We start from the raw sequence: 13,003 nt of genomic DNA on the forward strand, positions 1-13,003 counted from the left end.
TAGGGGTACTTGTTATTTTTCCCTTTTTGTATTTATTTTGCACTTTCTTTTTTTCTTTTTTATTTTAGGTTTTTTCCCACATAAGGGGCCCCACCATTGAGTCGATGGGGCCCCCAACGGTCACATTTGTGACCGTTGGGGGCTCCCAACGACTCCATGGGGAGCCCCTTTGTAGCACTTTTTTTTTTGCCATAAGGCCACCCCTCACTCCCTTTCTTTTTGTATATATAGGGGTGCCCCCCTCTTGTATTCTTCACTCTTGAGAGCTCTCTATCTTTTCAATAAGAGACATTTATATTTTTATGTTGTGTTGTCCCTTTGTGGATTTGGGTGTCACCTCTTTTGTTTGTCCATTGGTGGACATTGTAAGTGCTTATAGCACTCTTTATTTTTCTGCATATCTCATTACATAAAAATCATATCATCAACATACAACAAGAGTATAACAATATCAGTACTTGTGTCTTTAACAAAAAGAACAGTGTCACAATAACAGGATTTATAACCAAGATTTAGCATTAACATTACTAAACTTGTCATATCATGCTTTTGGAGCTTTTTTAAGCTCATACAAAGCTTTCTTTAACCGAAGAACTTTTGCTCGTTCGATCTCAAGACCGAGAGGAGACTCCATGTACACTTCTTCATTTAGATCTTCATAGAGGAAAGCATTTTTTATATAAGGCTGATATATAGGTCATTTTCTAATAGATGCTAGGGCAAGCAGAGTTCTAACTGTTGTCATATGTGCGACTAGAGCAAAGGTTTCCCCATAATCTATTTTATATTCATGAGAATAACCCTTAGCAATTAATCGAGTCTTATATCATTCAAGGGACCCATCTTCTTTTGTTTAACTTTATAAACTCATCTCCAACCTATAGGCTTTTTTTCTATGGGTAAAGGCACTACTTCTTATAATGAGATATTGCGGAAATATAAAGAGTGCTTATAACCTGACAATAGTGTGTCACGCAGGTGGTCTTGGTTTCATCCCCTTCAGCAATTCTAACCTGACAATAGCCTGATCGCATATCCAACTTCGAGAAAACACGAGCTTTACCCAACTAATCAAACAAATATGTGATCAAAGAAAGTGAATACTTGTTTTTCACAATCAATTTGTTCAATGCTTGATAATCCACACACAAGCACTTCGACCCGTCGTGCTTCAAATGGAATAGCACAGGCACTCCAAAGGGTGCTTTGGATGGTCGAATGATCCTAGTTTCTAGCATGACATCTAATTGTTTTCGCAATTCTGTTAGCTTGGCAATCGCCATGCATTACGGTGCCATAGCAAGTGGTCGTGCACACGACAACAACTTCATTGCATGATCTACCTCTCTCCGTGAAGGTGGCTTCCTCGGCAACTCGGTTGGCATAACATCACCGAACTCCTTCAATATTGGCGCTAAGGTCATTGGAACATCAGCAACGATCCCCTCTTCCTCAATCTCATGAATCATCACGAGGAAGGTCTCATCCCCTTTCTTGAGACCCTTCTTCAACTAGACTACGGATACCAAGCGCTCACAAAGCTTCACCACAGGTAGTGCGGTAATCGTGCAAGGTTTCTTTTCTTCCTCAAAACTGACAACATTAAGATGAAGCATCGAGACAACCTTGTTGCCTCGAAGGAACTCCATACCTAAGATGACCCTTAAATCATCCATTGGTGCTACAGAAAATGCGGCCCTTCCAAACCAACTCAGGATTATCACCAATGCATCGCAGACAACTCCATAAATAGGCTTGGCTTCTGAGTTGACCACCTCCATCTGGTTCTCTTTCTTTTCCCATTGTAGCCCCAATCGGTCTGCCTCTTCAAGAGAAACGAAGTTGTGTGTGGTGCCCATGTCAACTAATGCCTTTGTGAGTCACACATTCAGAAGGACTTTCAAGCACATTAACTCTTTGCTCACGGGTGGTCCGATATGGAACCATGAACATAGTACAACAAGTCTTTGCCAACTAGGATTCTTTTCAAAATGATGGCCCATATACTGTAATTTTTTTCCATCAAACGTGACGGGAACAACTGCAACTATTTTTTTGACCATTATACCAAGAAAAATAGTAGGAGAAGAGAATAGATATAGAGAGAAGAGAAGAATTGAGGCAACCAACCATTGAACCAACACTCTACTGATCTCACGATCCTCCTCTTGATCTTCACGTACAAGTTACAATCCAAGAGCATCAATGCTCGGATACCATGTAATAAAAATAAAAAAAGAGTACAAGTGGGTGCTTGGGCATGCAAGAACACAAGTACATACACAATCAAGACCACTTATGGGTCAATACAAAAGCACAACCACACAAGCCACTTAGGCGCTAAAACACAAGTAAAACATATAGGTATTATTGAGGGTTGGAGTGCTTGAAACAAGCTTACTAATTAGAGGGGATTTATCCCCTGTTTAAACACAAAAGGGGCCACAAGGCCATTGGGAGTACTCCCAACGACTACAAATATAGTTGTTGGGAGCAGAGTTACCGGAAGCGCCTAAGCAAAAGGGGAAGCGTGCTTCCCCGAAGCGCGCTTCGGAAGCGCAAAATGTAGCGCTTTCGAAGCGTGAGGGGAAGCGTCCCCCTTTTTTTGGGAAGCGTGCTTCCCTTTTATGGGAAGCGCGCTTACCCCACGCTTCCCCCTCGCTTCCCCATTTTTTCCATTTTTTCGCTTCCCCTCGCTTCCGGTTCGCTTCCTAGGTCGCTTCCGAGACGGTTCGGAATTTTCTTCTAAGTGGTCCCACGCTTCCCCGCTTCCTAAATTTTTTAAAGTGCCTCGCTTCCCGCTTCCCGCTTCCCGCTTCCCGCTTCCCGCTTCCCGCTCCCGCTTCCCGTATCGCTTCCCGCTCCCGCTTCCTCGACTGGTAACTCTGGTTGGGAGCACTTTCAAAAGCTCTAATTCAAGGAAATCATAGTCTATAATGCCCTTGATAAAAAAGGAAAAATACAGAAATAAAAAAAAAACCTAAAGTGCCCCTAATGAGCACAACTAATTGCATACAGTGAAAAGACTAAAAACCCCTAATGGGTATTAGCTATTATATATATATATATATATATATATATATATATATATATATATATATAATGTACATACACATAACTATATATATATATATATATTTTAAAAGGACTAGCCCTCTTACTCCCTCTTTATGGATCTTTCCCATATTGTATGCATGCTTTTCTTAAGTTTTTTTGTTAATAAAAATATTTTTTTTTTATATTCAGCCCTTAGTGGCTTGTGCTTGTAAACATTATTGTGCTCTTGTGTTTTCCCATAGTGGCGCTTGTTCTTAGCCGAATAGTGGCTTTGGCATTGTGTTCTTGCTATTTCATTACTCGTATTTCTCTTTATATTGACAGTTACATATGGTACAATTACATATTTGCCCAGAACTAAAACACTCCAATACATTTAGCATAAGGGGCAAATAAGGAAACAACAAAAATAAATAGAACGGTACATCTTCCCATGGTTTGGATCTGGATCCGATGTGGATAAGACCCAAAGAATACCCGTCACCTCTCAATAATAACAAGAGGCCAATATCTAAAGCAAGAAAAGTTCTTTGCATTAAATCATTAGTTTGCTTTCCATTGCTATATTGATGAAAAGATATATTTAATCTAACGATATCATCATAGCCTTAAGAACTTCAATTATTCATCCTTCATTATCGATGCAAATCAATCTGCCGACCAAAGACAAAGGGAAGAAAAAGGAAAAAATAAACAGAGAAAAGGAAATATCTCACAATACCGATGCATCTGAACATTCTGGTGCACGAGCAAAAAACAATCAGAATTTTGGGCTAATAAAAAGCTTAATATGCATGTCTCCTACTAATAGATCTAGAGGAAAATTACAATTTCAGTCAGAAAATGCCACCTGTAGTTCTTGAATTCTTTGTTGAATTTTACGTTCAAGGATCAAACCCTGGATTAGTGCATCATGTTCTTCCTGTGAGTGAAACCGCAAGAAGACCTTGCAGCGCTGGTAAAGTTCCTTTTCTTCATTAGAGAGTTCCTTCTCTAATGGATTAGGATAAAGTAAATTCCTTTCCAATATAAAATCCTTTCTCCTTTTCCTTTCATCAAGCCTGTCAAAAGAATTTGCAATTAAAACCATCATTACAAAGAATAATTTATTTTAGAGGGAGATTCTAAAGTATAATTTGCATGCAAAAGAAAGACAAGTTCATGCTGGCACCACATTTTCTTCTATGTTTCTAGTCTTATAACAATTGTTCTTCCCCTGACTTCTGATGGCATATGATTTCACATAAACAATTCAGAATTTAACTTCAAATTTGGAAGAATTTCAGCATACATCATAAAAGATATGGATACATGTTCAAAGACCTATATAGCACGAGAATGTCTCAAGCTGTCAAGAACATCCACTTCCATGACAAACCTTAATATAAACAATTTGTATATCCTAGTACAAAGGAAGAAGCAACCATGTTTGCAGTACCTAGGCAACTATATGTAATGAAGTGCCGGAAGTGATATCTCCAAGGGCAATCAAGAAAGCACGCACATACACAAGTGGCCACTAATGGACAAGATTACACCAAACCACAAAAGTGGCAAAACACACAAAAGAAGAGGAAATAATATATTCCACTCAAGAGAGGCTTCAAAGAAGCATACATAACATGGGGGAGAACCCCTTTATTTATAGGCAAAAGAGAGGGCCCTTGGAAGGGCTCCTAAAGGACGTTGGAGCCCTTCCAACGGTCATAAATGTGACCGTTGGAGGCTCCAACGTCCCCTAAGGGGGCCTTCCCAAGGTGAAAAGGAAAAAGGAAAAGGAAAAAGGAAAAAAAGAAAAAAGAGAGCATTGTGCTTGAAATAGTAAAATAACTATTTTACCCCTAGTGGGTATTACAAGGGATATATATATATAGAGAGAGAGAGAGAGAGATTATGACACATAGACATATATATGTAAAATATATATGTGTATGTGTCATAGTCTATATATATATATATAACATATTTTAACACCCCCCCTCAAACACGCGGGGAGATCACTGAGAGTTTGCTAAGGAGAAAGTAAAAACGAAGCGATGGCAAAGCTTTGGTGAAGAAGTCCGCCAATTGGTATTCGGTAGGAACATATGGAAGTTGAATGGTGCCCCATAGAAACTCATCACGAACATAATGGCAGTCCATCTCTATGTGCTTTGTTCGTTCATGGAAGGTGTGATTGCTGGCAATGTAGATAGAACTCTTGTTGTCACAACACAGCTTCGAAGGAGTTGAGAATGAGACACCCATATCTTTAAGCAAACTTCTTAACCATACAATCTCAGTGGTGGTAGTGGTCATCGCACGATACTCCGCTTCGGTAGAAAAGAGAGATATTTTTTGTTGCTTCTTACACCTCCATGAAATAAGTGACTCTCCAAGAAACACACAATAACCTGTTGTGGAAATATGATCATCGGGGTTACCTCCCAATCAGAGTCGGTATAAGCAAGTAAAGTAAGAGGTGAAGAGGAGGGTAAGAATAATCCTTTAGTTATGGTGTTTTTCAAATATCCGATAATCCTCATGACTGCGGCCATGTGAATGGTAGAAGGTGCAGTTTGAAATTGGCTTGCACTATGAACCGCATGACAAATATCGGGCCTGGTGATACATAAATATGTTAGTGACCCAATTAACTAACGATAAGGAGTGGGATCTGCTAAAGGAGTGTCATCACTTGCTCTCATCTTGGCATTGATCACTTCTGGAGTCTCCACCTTCTTGTCATCTGTTAGCCCAGACCGAGTAATGATGTTGGAGGCAAGCTTCATTTGAGAGAGGACATACCCCTTGGGGGAGTATGCAACTTCAATTCCTAAAAAATACCTTAGAAAACCAAGGTTAGACATATCAAAATTTTCTTTTAAAACATTCTTAATAAATTCAATATCCTTTTTATCATTACCTGTGATGATCATATCGTCCATATATAGTAACAAAATTTTTATGTATTTATCAGATTTTTTAACAAAGCAGTATCAGTATAACAAGAAGAAAAACCATTATCGATAATTACTTTGCTAAAGAGATCATATCAAGCTTTTGGTGCTTGTTTAAGACCATAGAGAGCTTTGTTTAACTTTAGGATATTCCCTTGTCCAATTTCAAGACCTAACGAAGGAATCATAAGGACTTCTTCACAGAGAGTTTCATTTAAAAAAACATTTTTAACATCTAGTTGATATATCGGCCATTATTTAATAGAAGTTAAGGCAATTAAAGTCCGCACACTAGTCATTCTAGCTACTGGGGCAAATGTTTCTTCATAATCAATCACATATTTTTGGGTGTAGCCTTTTGCAACCAACCGAGATTTGTATCTTTCTAGAGATCCATCGCATTTGGTTTTAACTTTATAAACTCATCTACACCCAATTGCCTTTTTTCCAAAGGATTGGCGAATAATGCTCCAAGTTTGGGCTTTGTTAAGAGCCTCTAATTCAATTTTCATAGCTTCAATCCAATGTGGATGATCCTTAGTTTCTTTAAATGAGGCATGCTCATGATAGGAGTGTATCAACATGAGACAAGTCCTATAGATAGGTGAAAAAGATTCATAGGACACAAATTTCTGTGGTGGCCTACTATTACGAGCGGATCTCCTAAGTTGATTGTCTTCAACTGGTTCTTCTAAAGAGAAATCTTGGGAATATCTTTCAAGGACAGATTGATGCTCATTTCCTAGCCACCGGGTATATACATTAATATCACTAAGGTTCTTATTTTGAGAATCATGTTGTGACACATCATTATGATGTAAAATGCCATCACAAGAATTATTGCAAATAATTGCATCTTGGGACTTAGTTCTAGGAGTTAAGTCAAATAAGAAAGAATAATCAATGTCTTCTTTAGATGTGTGAATATCAAAACCATTTTGTTCTTCAAGAAAGTTTACATTTCTTGACATATACAGTTTATTGTTTTGTATATCATAGCACCTATAGCCTTTTTTATTTTCATCATAGCCAATGGACACACATTCAAGAGCTTTTGGTGATAATTTGTCTTGTCCTCGAACAAGCACAAAGCATTTACATCCAAAGATCCTTAGTCTATTAAAATTCAAAGTAATTTTGAATAATTTTTCAAATGGTGATACATTTTTTAAAGAAGAGGAGGGCATATGATTTATAAGATATGTTGCAGTAAGAAGAGCTTCGGCCCAAAAAATCTTAGGAACATTTTTAGAGATAAGAAGTGTTCTTGTGGTTTCTATTAAATGTTTATGTTTTCTTTCTGCAAGACCATTTTGTTGTGGAGTCTTAGGACAAGATCATTGGTGTAGGATTTCATTTAATTTGAGGTAATTTTGAAATTCTTTAGACATGCACTCACCTCCCGAATCGGATCTAAGTATGGCTATAGTGTTTTGAAATTGATTTTGAATGAGAACATGGAATTCTTTGAAATTAGTGAAGACATCGGATTTGTTTTTAATAATATATACCCATGTATATCTAGTAAAGTCATCAATAAAAACAACGTAGTAAGAGTATCCTCCTTTGGACATAACAGGTGTCGACCCCCATACATCGGAATGCACAAGTTCAAAAGGTCTTTTTGATACAAAATTACTATGTGAATACGGAAGCGAATGAATTTTTCTAAGAATACAATCATTGCATGTAAATATATTTGTATTACAAAAATTATCCAAGAAAGAAAAGAGATACAACTTGGAGATACTAAGTTGTCCAAGCCTCTTGTGCCAAGTCTCAATATCTTTAGATTGAACATGATTACAAAAAGATTTGGATGGCAAAGACAAAAAATTCATATAATAAAGATCACATCTTTTATGGACCTTCCCCAATCTGCTTCCCGGACCGGAGATCCTGTAAATAGCAATGGGTAGGTGAAAAAGAGACATTACAGTCAAAATCGGTAATTTGAGAAACGAAAAAAAGATTTAGGTTAAGTTTTGGAATAATTCGTATTTTGGGAACAAAAAATTCTTTGTTTTGATCATAAGTTTTCTCAAGATTTTCAATGCCTTCAACATCTAAAGGTGTTTCATCGGCGGTGGAAACATATGATTTGAATTTATTGAGACTTGGTTTTGACAAAAGTGATGCATTCAGAGTCATATGAAAGGAGGCACCCGAGTCAAGAATCCAAGAGGTCATACCTGAAAAGGACGAGATGGTGGCACCGAAAGTGGAAGGTGTAGAGGATGATGCAGAGGAGTTCATCTTTATGAATTGTTGTAGAGTCTCGGTAAGATGAGCGATGACTCCTTTATGTCTCCATCCTTCTTTGAATCTTCATTGGTGTTTGGAGGAATTTCCCCAACGGAAGCCACCTTCTTCTTGAACTTGAGGCAATCAGGACGAATATGGCCCGATTCATTACAATTATGACAAATAATTTTTCTTCCTTCACCACCATTGTATTTTAAAAAATGGGGTGGTTTATATGGTCTTACATTGTTGCTGGGTCTAGACACGGCATGAACTTCATCAACATCTCTTTTCAAGGCCAAATGAGTCTCTTCTTGACATAAATCGGCTAAAATGTCACTTAAAGGAGTAGAAGCCCTATGAAGGAGGGATCTTCTTAGTTGCTCCAATTCGAGATGAAGCCAATGAATAAATTGAAAAAATCTTTCCTTTTCTATTTGCTCTTGCCTCATGGCAATAGCACTACCTTCCCATTGCAGTTCGAGAAGAACAAGTTCATCCCATAAAGAAGATAGGGCACTATAATAGTCCCTAATACTCATATCACCTTGCTTGGTTTCTCTTACTTTTCTTGTAGGAAGAAATGTCTAGCAAGATCTCTTTGAGTGTACATGTCTTTCATAAAGAACTAAGCTTCATTGGTCTTCTTGAACTTTGCTAGATTTATACAAATTTTTAATTCAACATTATTCATGAACCATGCTAAAATTTTAGCATGCTCACTTTCCCAATCTTCCATTTTTGAAGAGAAGTCAAAAATGGCTGTCTTTTTCTTCTTCACTCAATGCTTTTTCTTCATTGCCTTCAAACTTGGTTAATTTCAATTGTGATTCCGGAACGGTTCCACACACATAACCCCAAAGTTTTTTACCTTTGAAGTTATTTTCCATAGTGGCCGCCCACATACGATAATTGGTCCCATTTAATTTAAATGAGAGATCGATTTTGGCATCCTTGTTGGCCATTTATAGAAAAAGAGTTTAAAAGCAAGAGAGAGGAGAGATATTACTTGACAAGAGAGGATCCGATGAAGCTTTCACAACCTTGCTTTGATACCATGTAATGAAGTGTCGGAAGTGATATCTCCAAGGGCAATCAAGAAAGCACGCACATACACAAGTGGCCACTAATGGGCAAGATTACACCAAACCACAAAAGTGGCAAAACACACAAAAGAAGAGGAAAAATATATTCCACTCAAGAGAGGCTTCAAAGAAACATACATTACATGGGAGAGAACCCCTTTATTTATAGGCAAAAGAGAGGGCCCTTGGAAGGGCTCCTAAGGGACGTTGAAGCCCTTCCAACGGTCATAAATGTGACCGTTGGAGGCTCCAACGTCCCCTAAGGGGGCCTTCCCAAGGTGAAAAGGAAAAAGGAAAAAAAAGAAAAGAAAGAAAAAAGAGAGCATTGTGCGTGAAATAGTAAAATGACTATTTTATATATATATATATATAGAGAGAGAGAGAGAGAGATTATGACACATAGACATATATATGTAAAATATACATGTGTATGTGTCATAGTCTCTCTCTATATATAAATATATAACATATTTTAACACTATACAGCAATACTTAAAAAATTTATTTACTTATGAGGGTTATTAAGATTTTCCTTTCATATTTCTGTGTATCCAAAATATTATTTAGTTGTGAAAATTATTCTCAATGCATAGATGTGCAATTGGAGCTCCATATAGATGTTTAACAGCTACAACAGACTAGCATTTTATGAACATTTTGTACACATTCTCAAAAAGGAGATGAATATACTAATCAGACTTGAATATGATTTTAATCTGCAAGTTGCTATTGAAGTTATTTGGGGGAGTATAACAGCGTTCAGGGTTCCTATCTATGGTAACAACAAAAATTATGACATTCCAAATGTAGTCTTTAACTAGAAAATGGAGCGCTAACAAGAAGCTGCCCAAGAAGAAACAAAATCAAATCATGTAGCTGTGTGAAGGAACATGATATATGCGCAACTCATCAAACAAATCAGCATTTTCCGGTTACATAAAAGAGAAGGTAAACCACTTTAGTAGTATAAGAAACATTTTCACTTATTGAAAATATAAACTAATCTTGCAGTACTAACACACCTTGATAGATAGATGTGCAATATTCGCAGCTTCAGCTCACGTTCAGTTTCAGAATCATTCTCCTTGAATTCCATCTCTGCTAAAGGTTGTTCAGCATCATTGTCATACTCTGGATCGAATTCTTGCCTCTTCGAGTTATAGCCACTCAATTCAGTCAGAGATGGTCCATCTTCTCCTGCAACTTTAGGTCTTTTCCCTCCAACACTCCGTTCTGAATGGTCTGCAGAGTGATACTGGTTTAAAACTTTAAGTCCTTCAAACTCAACATAGAAAATGCATTACTTGGACAAAAAACTTTTTTGGATCCACTCATCCTTAATTAACAGCATCTTTTAACTAGCAGCTCAACACCAAAGACAAGGTAAAACTTAACAGTGAAAAGAAAAAGGCAACATTCATATTCTAATAGCATGTGAAGATAATTCAGATTTTTACTAGCTAAAGAGCTATGTAACCGGGATACACTGGACCCAAACCTTTTTTTTATGTTGGTGAAAGGCAGAGAGGAAGAAGAAGAAGAGAAGGAAAAAGAAGAAAAAAAAGAAGACGAAAGAGGAAGAGAAGGAAGAAGACGAAAGAAGAAGAGGAAAAGGGAGAAGAAAAAGAAGTAGAAGAGGAGAGAGAGACAGCATACCGGACAACCTCCTTCTTCTAATCTGCCCGAGAGAGAGAGAGAGGCAGTGGGGCTGGGTCCTCACTTGGCCCCTCCATCTTCGTCTTCTCGTTCTCCTTTGTGGAGAGAGAGAGAGACGATGGGGAAAGGGGTTATTAACCCCTTCCCCTTACGAATAACCCCTTTCCTCTCTCTCTCTCTCTCTCTTTCTCTCTCTCTCTCTCTCTCTCTCTCTCTCTCTCTCTCTCTCTCTCTATATATATATATATATAGAGAGAGAGAGAGAGAGAGAGACGGTGGGGAAAGGGGTTATTCGTAACCCCTTCCCCTTTTATATATATATATATATAAATATAAATATATATATATAAGAGAGAGAGAGAGAGGAAAGAGTTTGGGTCTGGATCCATCATATGTGGATCCAGACCCAAACTCTCTCTCTCTCTCTCTCTCTCTCTATATATATATATATATATATATATATATAGCCCCGTACCTTCATTTTTTTAAATATCTGTGTAGTACCCTCTGTACCCGCACCCAGGTGACATAGCTAAAGAGCAATTATGGCTCCAATATGAAATAACAGTAATCTAAATAAAAATGAAAAACCTTTTTTTAGTCAAGGTGGATTAGGCAAACCGCTACCAGTTCATTAATAATAATACATTCTTAAATAGTGAGTGAATAAACATCGGATTTACAACTCATGAATATTTGGAGCCCTGGGTTTATCTTTCCAAGGATGAGCATGAGGGAGTACTGTCCAGTGGGCAAGCTGACGAGCAATGGCAACGTCTTGGAAACCCTTGCAACATAAAATCATTCAAATTGTTACAGCCAACTAATAACGAACCCATGAATAAGGTCCAGGCTTTACCTCTTCCTTCAATATGATCATTAATAATACACACCAAGCCTCTATGTGAAGATCCCACAATAACATTGAAAGATGTATAAACAAGTTGTAACATTTCAATCCACCCATCTCACTTCTGGTGCTCCAAAACGTCTCCGGAATGCCATCCCGCAAATAAGAAATTCCCTGCATAGTCTCTAATTGTAAACTCTACCTGCAATTGGTGGGTAACTAGCCCACAGATGTTAAGTTTGACACAGCCCTTATCGAGGATTACCCATCACCCTGCATGTCCTCATCAGAATATTATATGGCACTTATTTTCAGAGCAATATGCAGCACATGTTCTCAGACCATTCTAACACATAGCCTATGTAACACAGACTCTTCTTACAGGGCACCGCACCCATGTCGCACCCGCACCCATGAGGGTTCTCCACTTGGACATGGCTTCCTTTGTGTCAGGTGAAGTCAACCACACTAAGGTCCATTTCTGTACAAAAGTAGATTCAGTTAACCCTAACCAAGTCCAGTTTTCTATACATATATACCCTCCCTGCACCCAAGCTTTTTTAGAGTGCCGCACCCGCACCTATGTGGCATAGCATGTAGCCACCACATCACTCACCAATTTGTGAAGGCCTTCAAAAATAATTTGATTGAACAGCTGCCACCATTTCCATATAATAATCTGGAACAAAACCAACCAACAGTGACGTATGATTTTGTCATGAAATTTTTGAGAAACCCACCTTTTCAGTTTGCTTTCCACTTGCTGAGATGGCACTCACCATCTCCAAAACCAACACATAACTCGCTTCCACACTTGCATGCTGAAGAAGGAATTTTAACAAAACCACAACAATAAAAGAAATAGGATTGAAGATGTGAGCAAGCTTTCTTATCATTTCATCAACAGAACTTTTAAAAGTAAGCCTGCTTTAAATCAATAAAATTCAATGAATGAATTAAATCATTGCTTCCTCATAAACCATATTAATATTTATATATAATACCATTCTATGCCTTTCAGCTTCTCTGGCTAGGAAAAATCCTAAACTAGAGAAGGTCTCAGTACCCAAACTCATATAAAACACTTATAATGCCTATTGCAAGATTAAGCTAATAGAGATCAACTTCATCAGATATTTGATGTGAAGTAATTTCCGTTCTTGGATGGTTTC

At 37.8% G+C, this 13,003-nt stretch overlaps 1 protein-coding gene across 5 annotated transcripts in view; it reads right to left on the reverse strand.

Moving 5' to 3' along the window:
* LOC149818900 (transcriptional adapter ADA2-like) overlaps positions 1 to 13,003 on the reverse strand; it is a 137,095-nt gene that overhangs the window by 42,060 nt on the left and 82,032 nt on the right. For 3 of the 5 annotated variants that reach the window (XM_089984297.1, XM_089984296.1, XM_089984300.1), the window contains 2 exons: positions 10,348 to 10,600; positions 3,908 to 4,118 (listed from right to left, as the gene is read on the reverse strand). In XM_089984297.1, the coding sequence (XP_089840423.1) occupies positions 3,908 to 4,118; positions 10,348 to 10,600 (464 nt within the window). The remainder of the gene's footprint in view (positions 1 to 3,907; positions 4,119 to 10,347; positions 10,601 to 13,003) is intronic. The other 2 variants (XM_089984299.1, XM_089984298.1) reach the window with 1 other exon arrangement.

The sequence above is a fragment of the Nuphar pumila genome, chromosome 13, assembly GCF_984573655.1.
Source record: "Nuphar pumila chromosome 13, dmNupPumi1.hap1.1, whole genome shotgun sequence".
Lineage (NCBI taxonomy): Eukaryota > Viridiplantae > Streptophyta > Magnoliopsida > Nymphaeales > Nymphaeaceae > Nuphar > Nuphar pumila.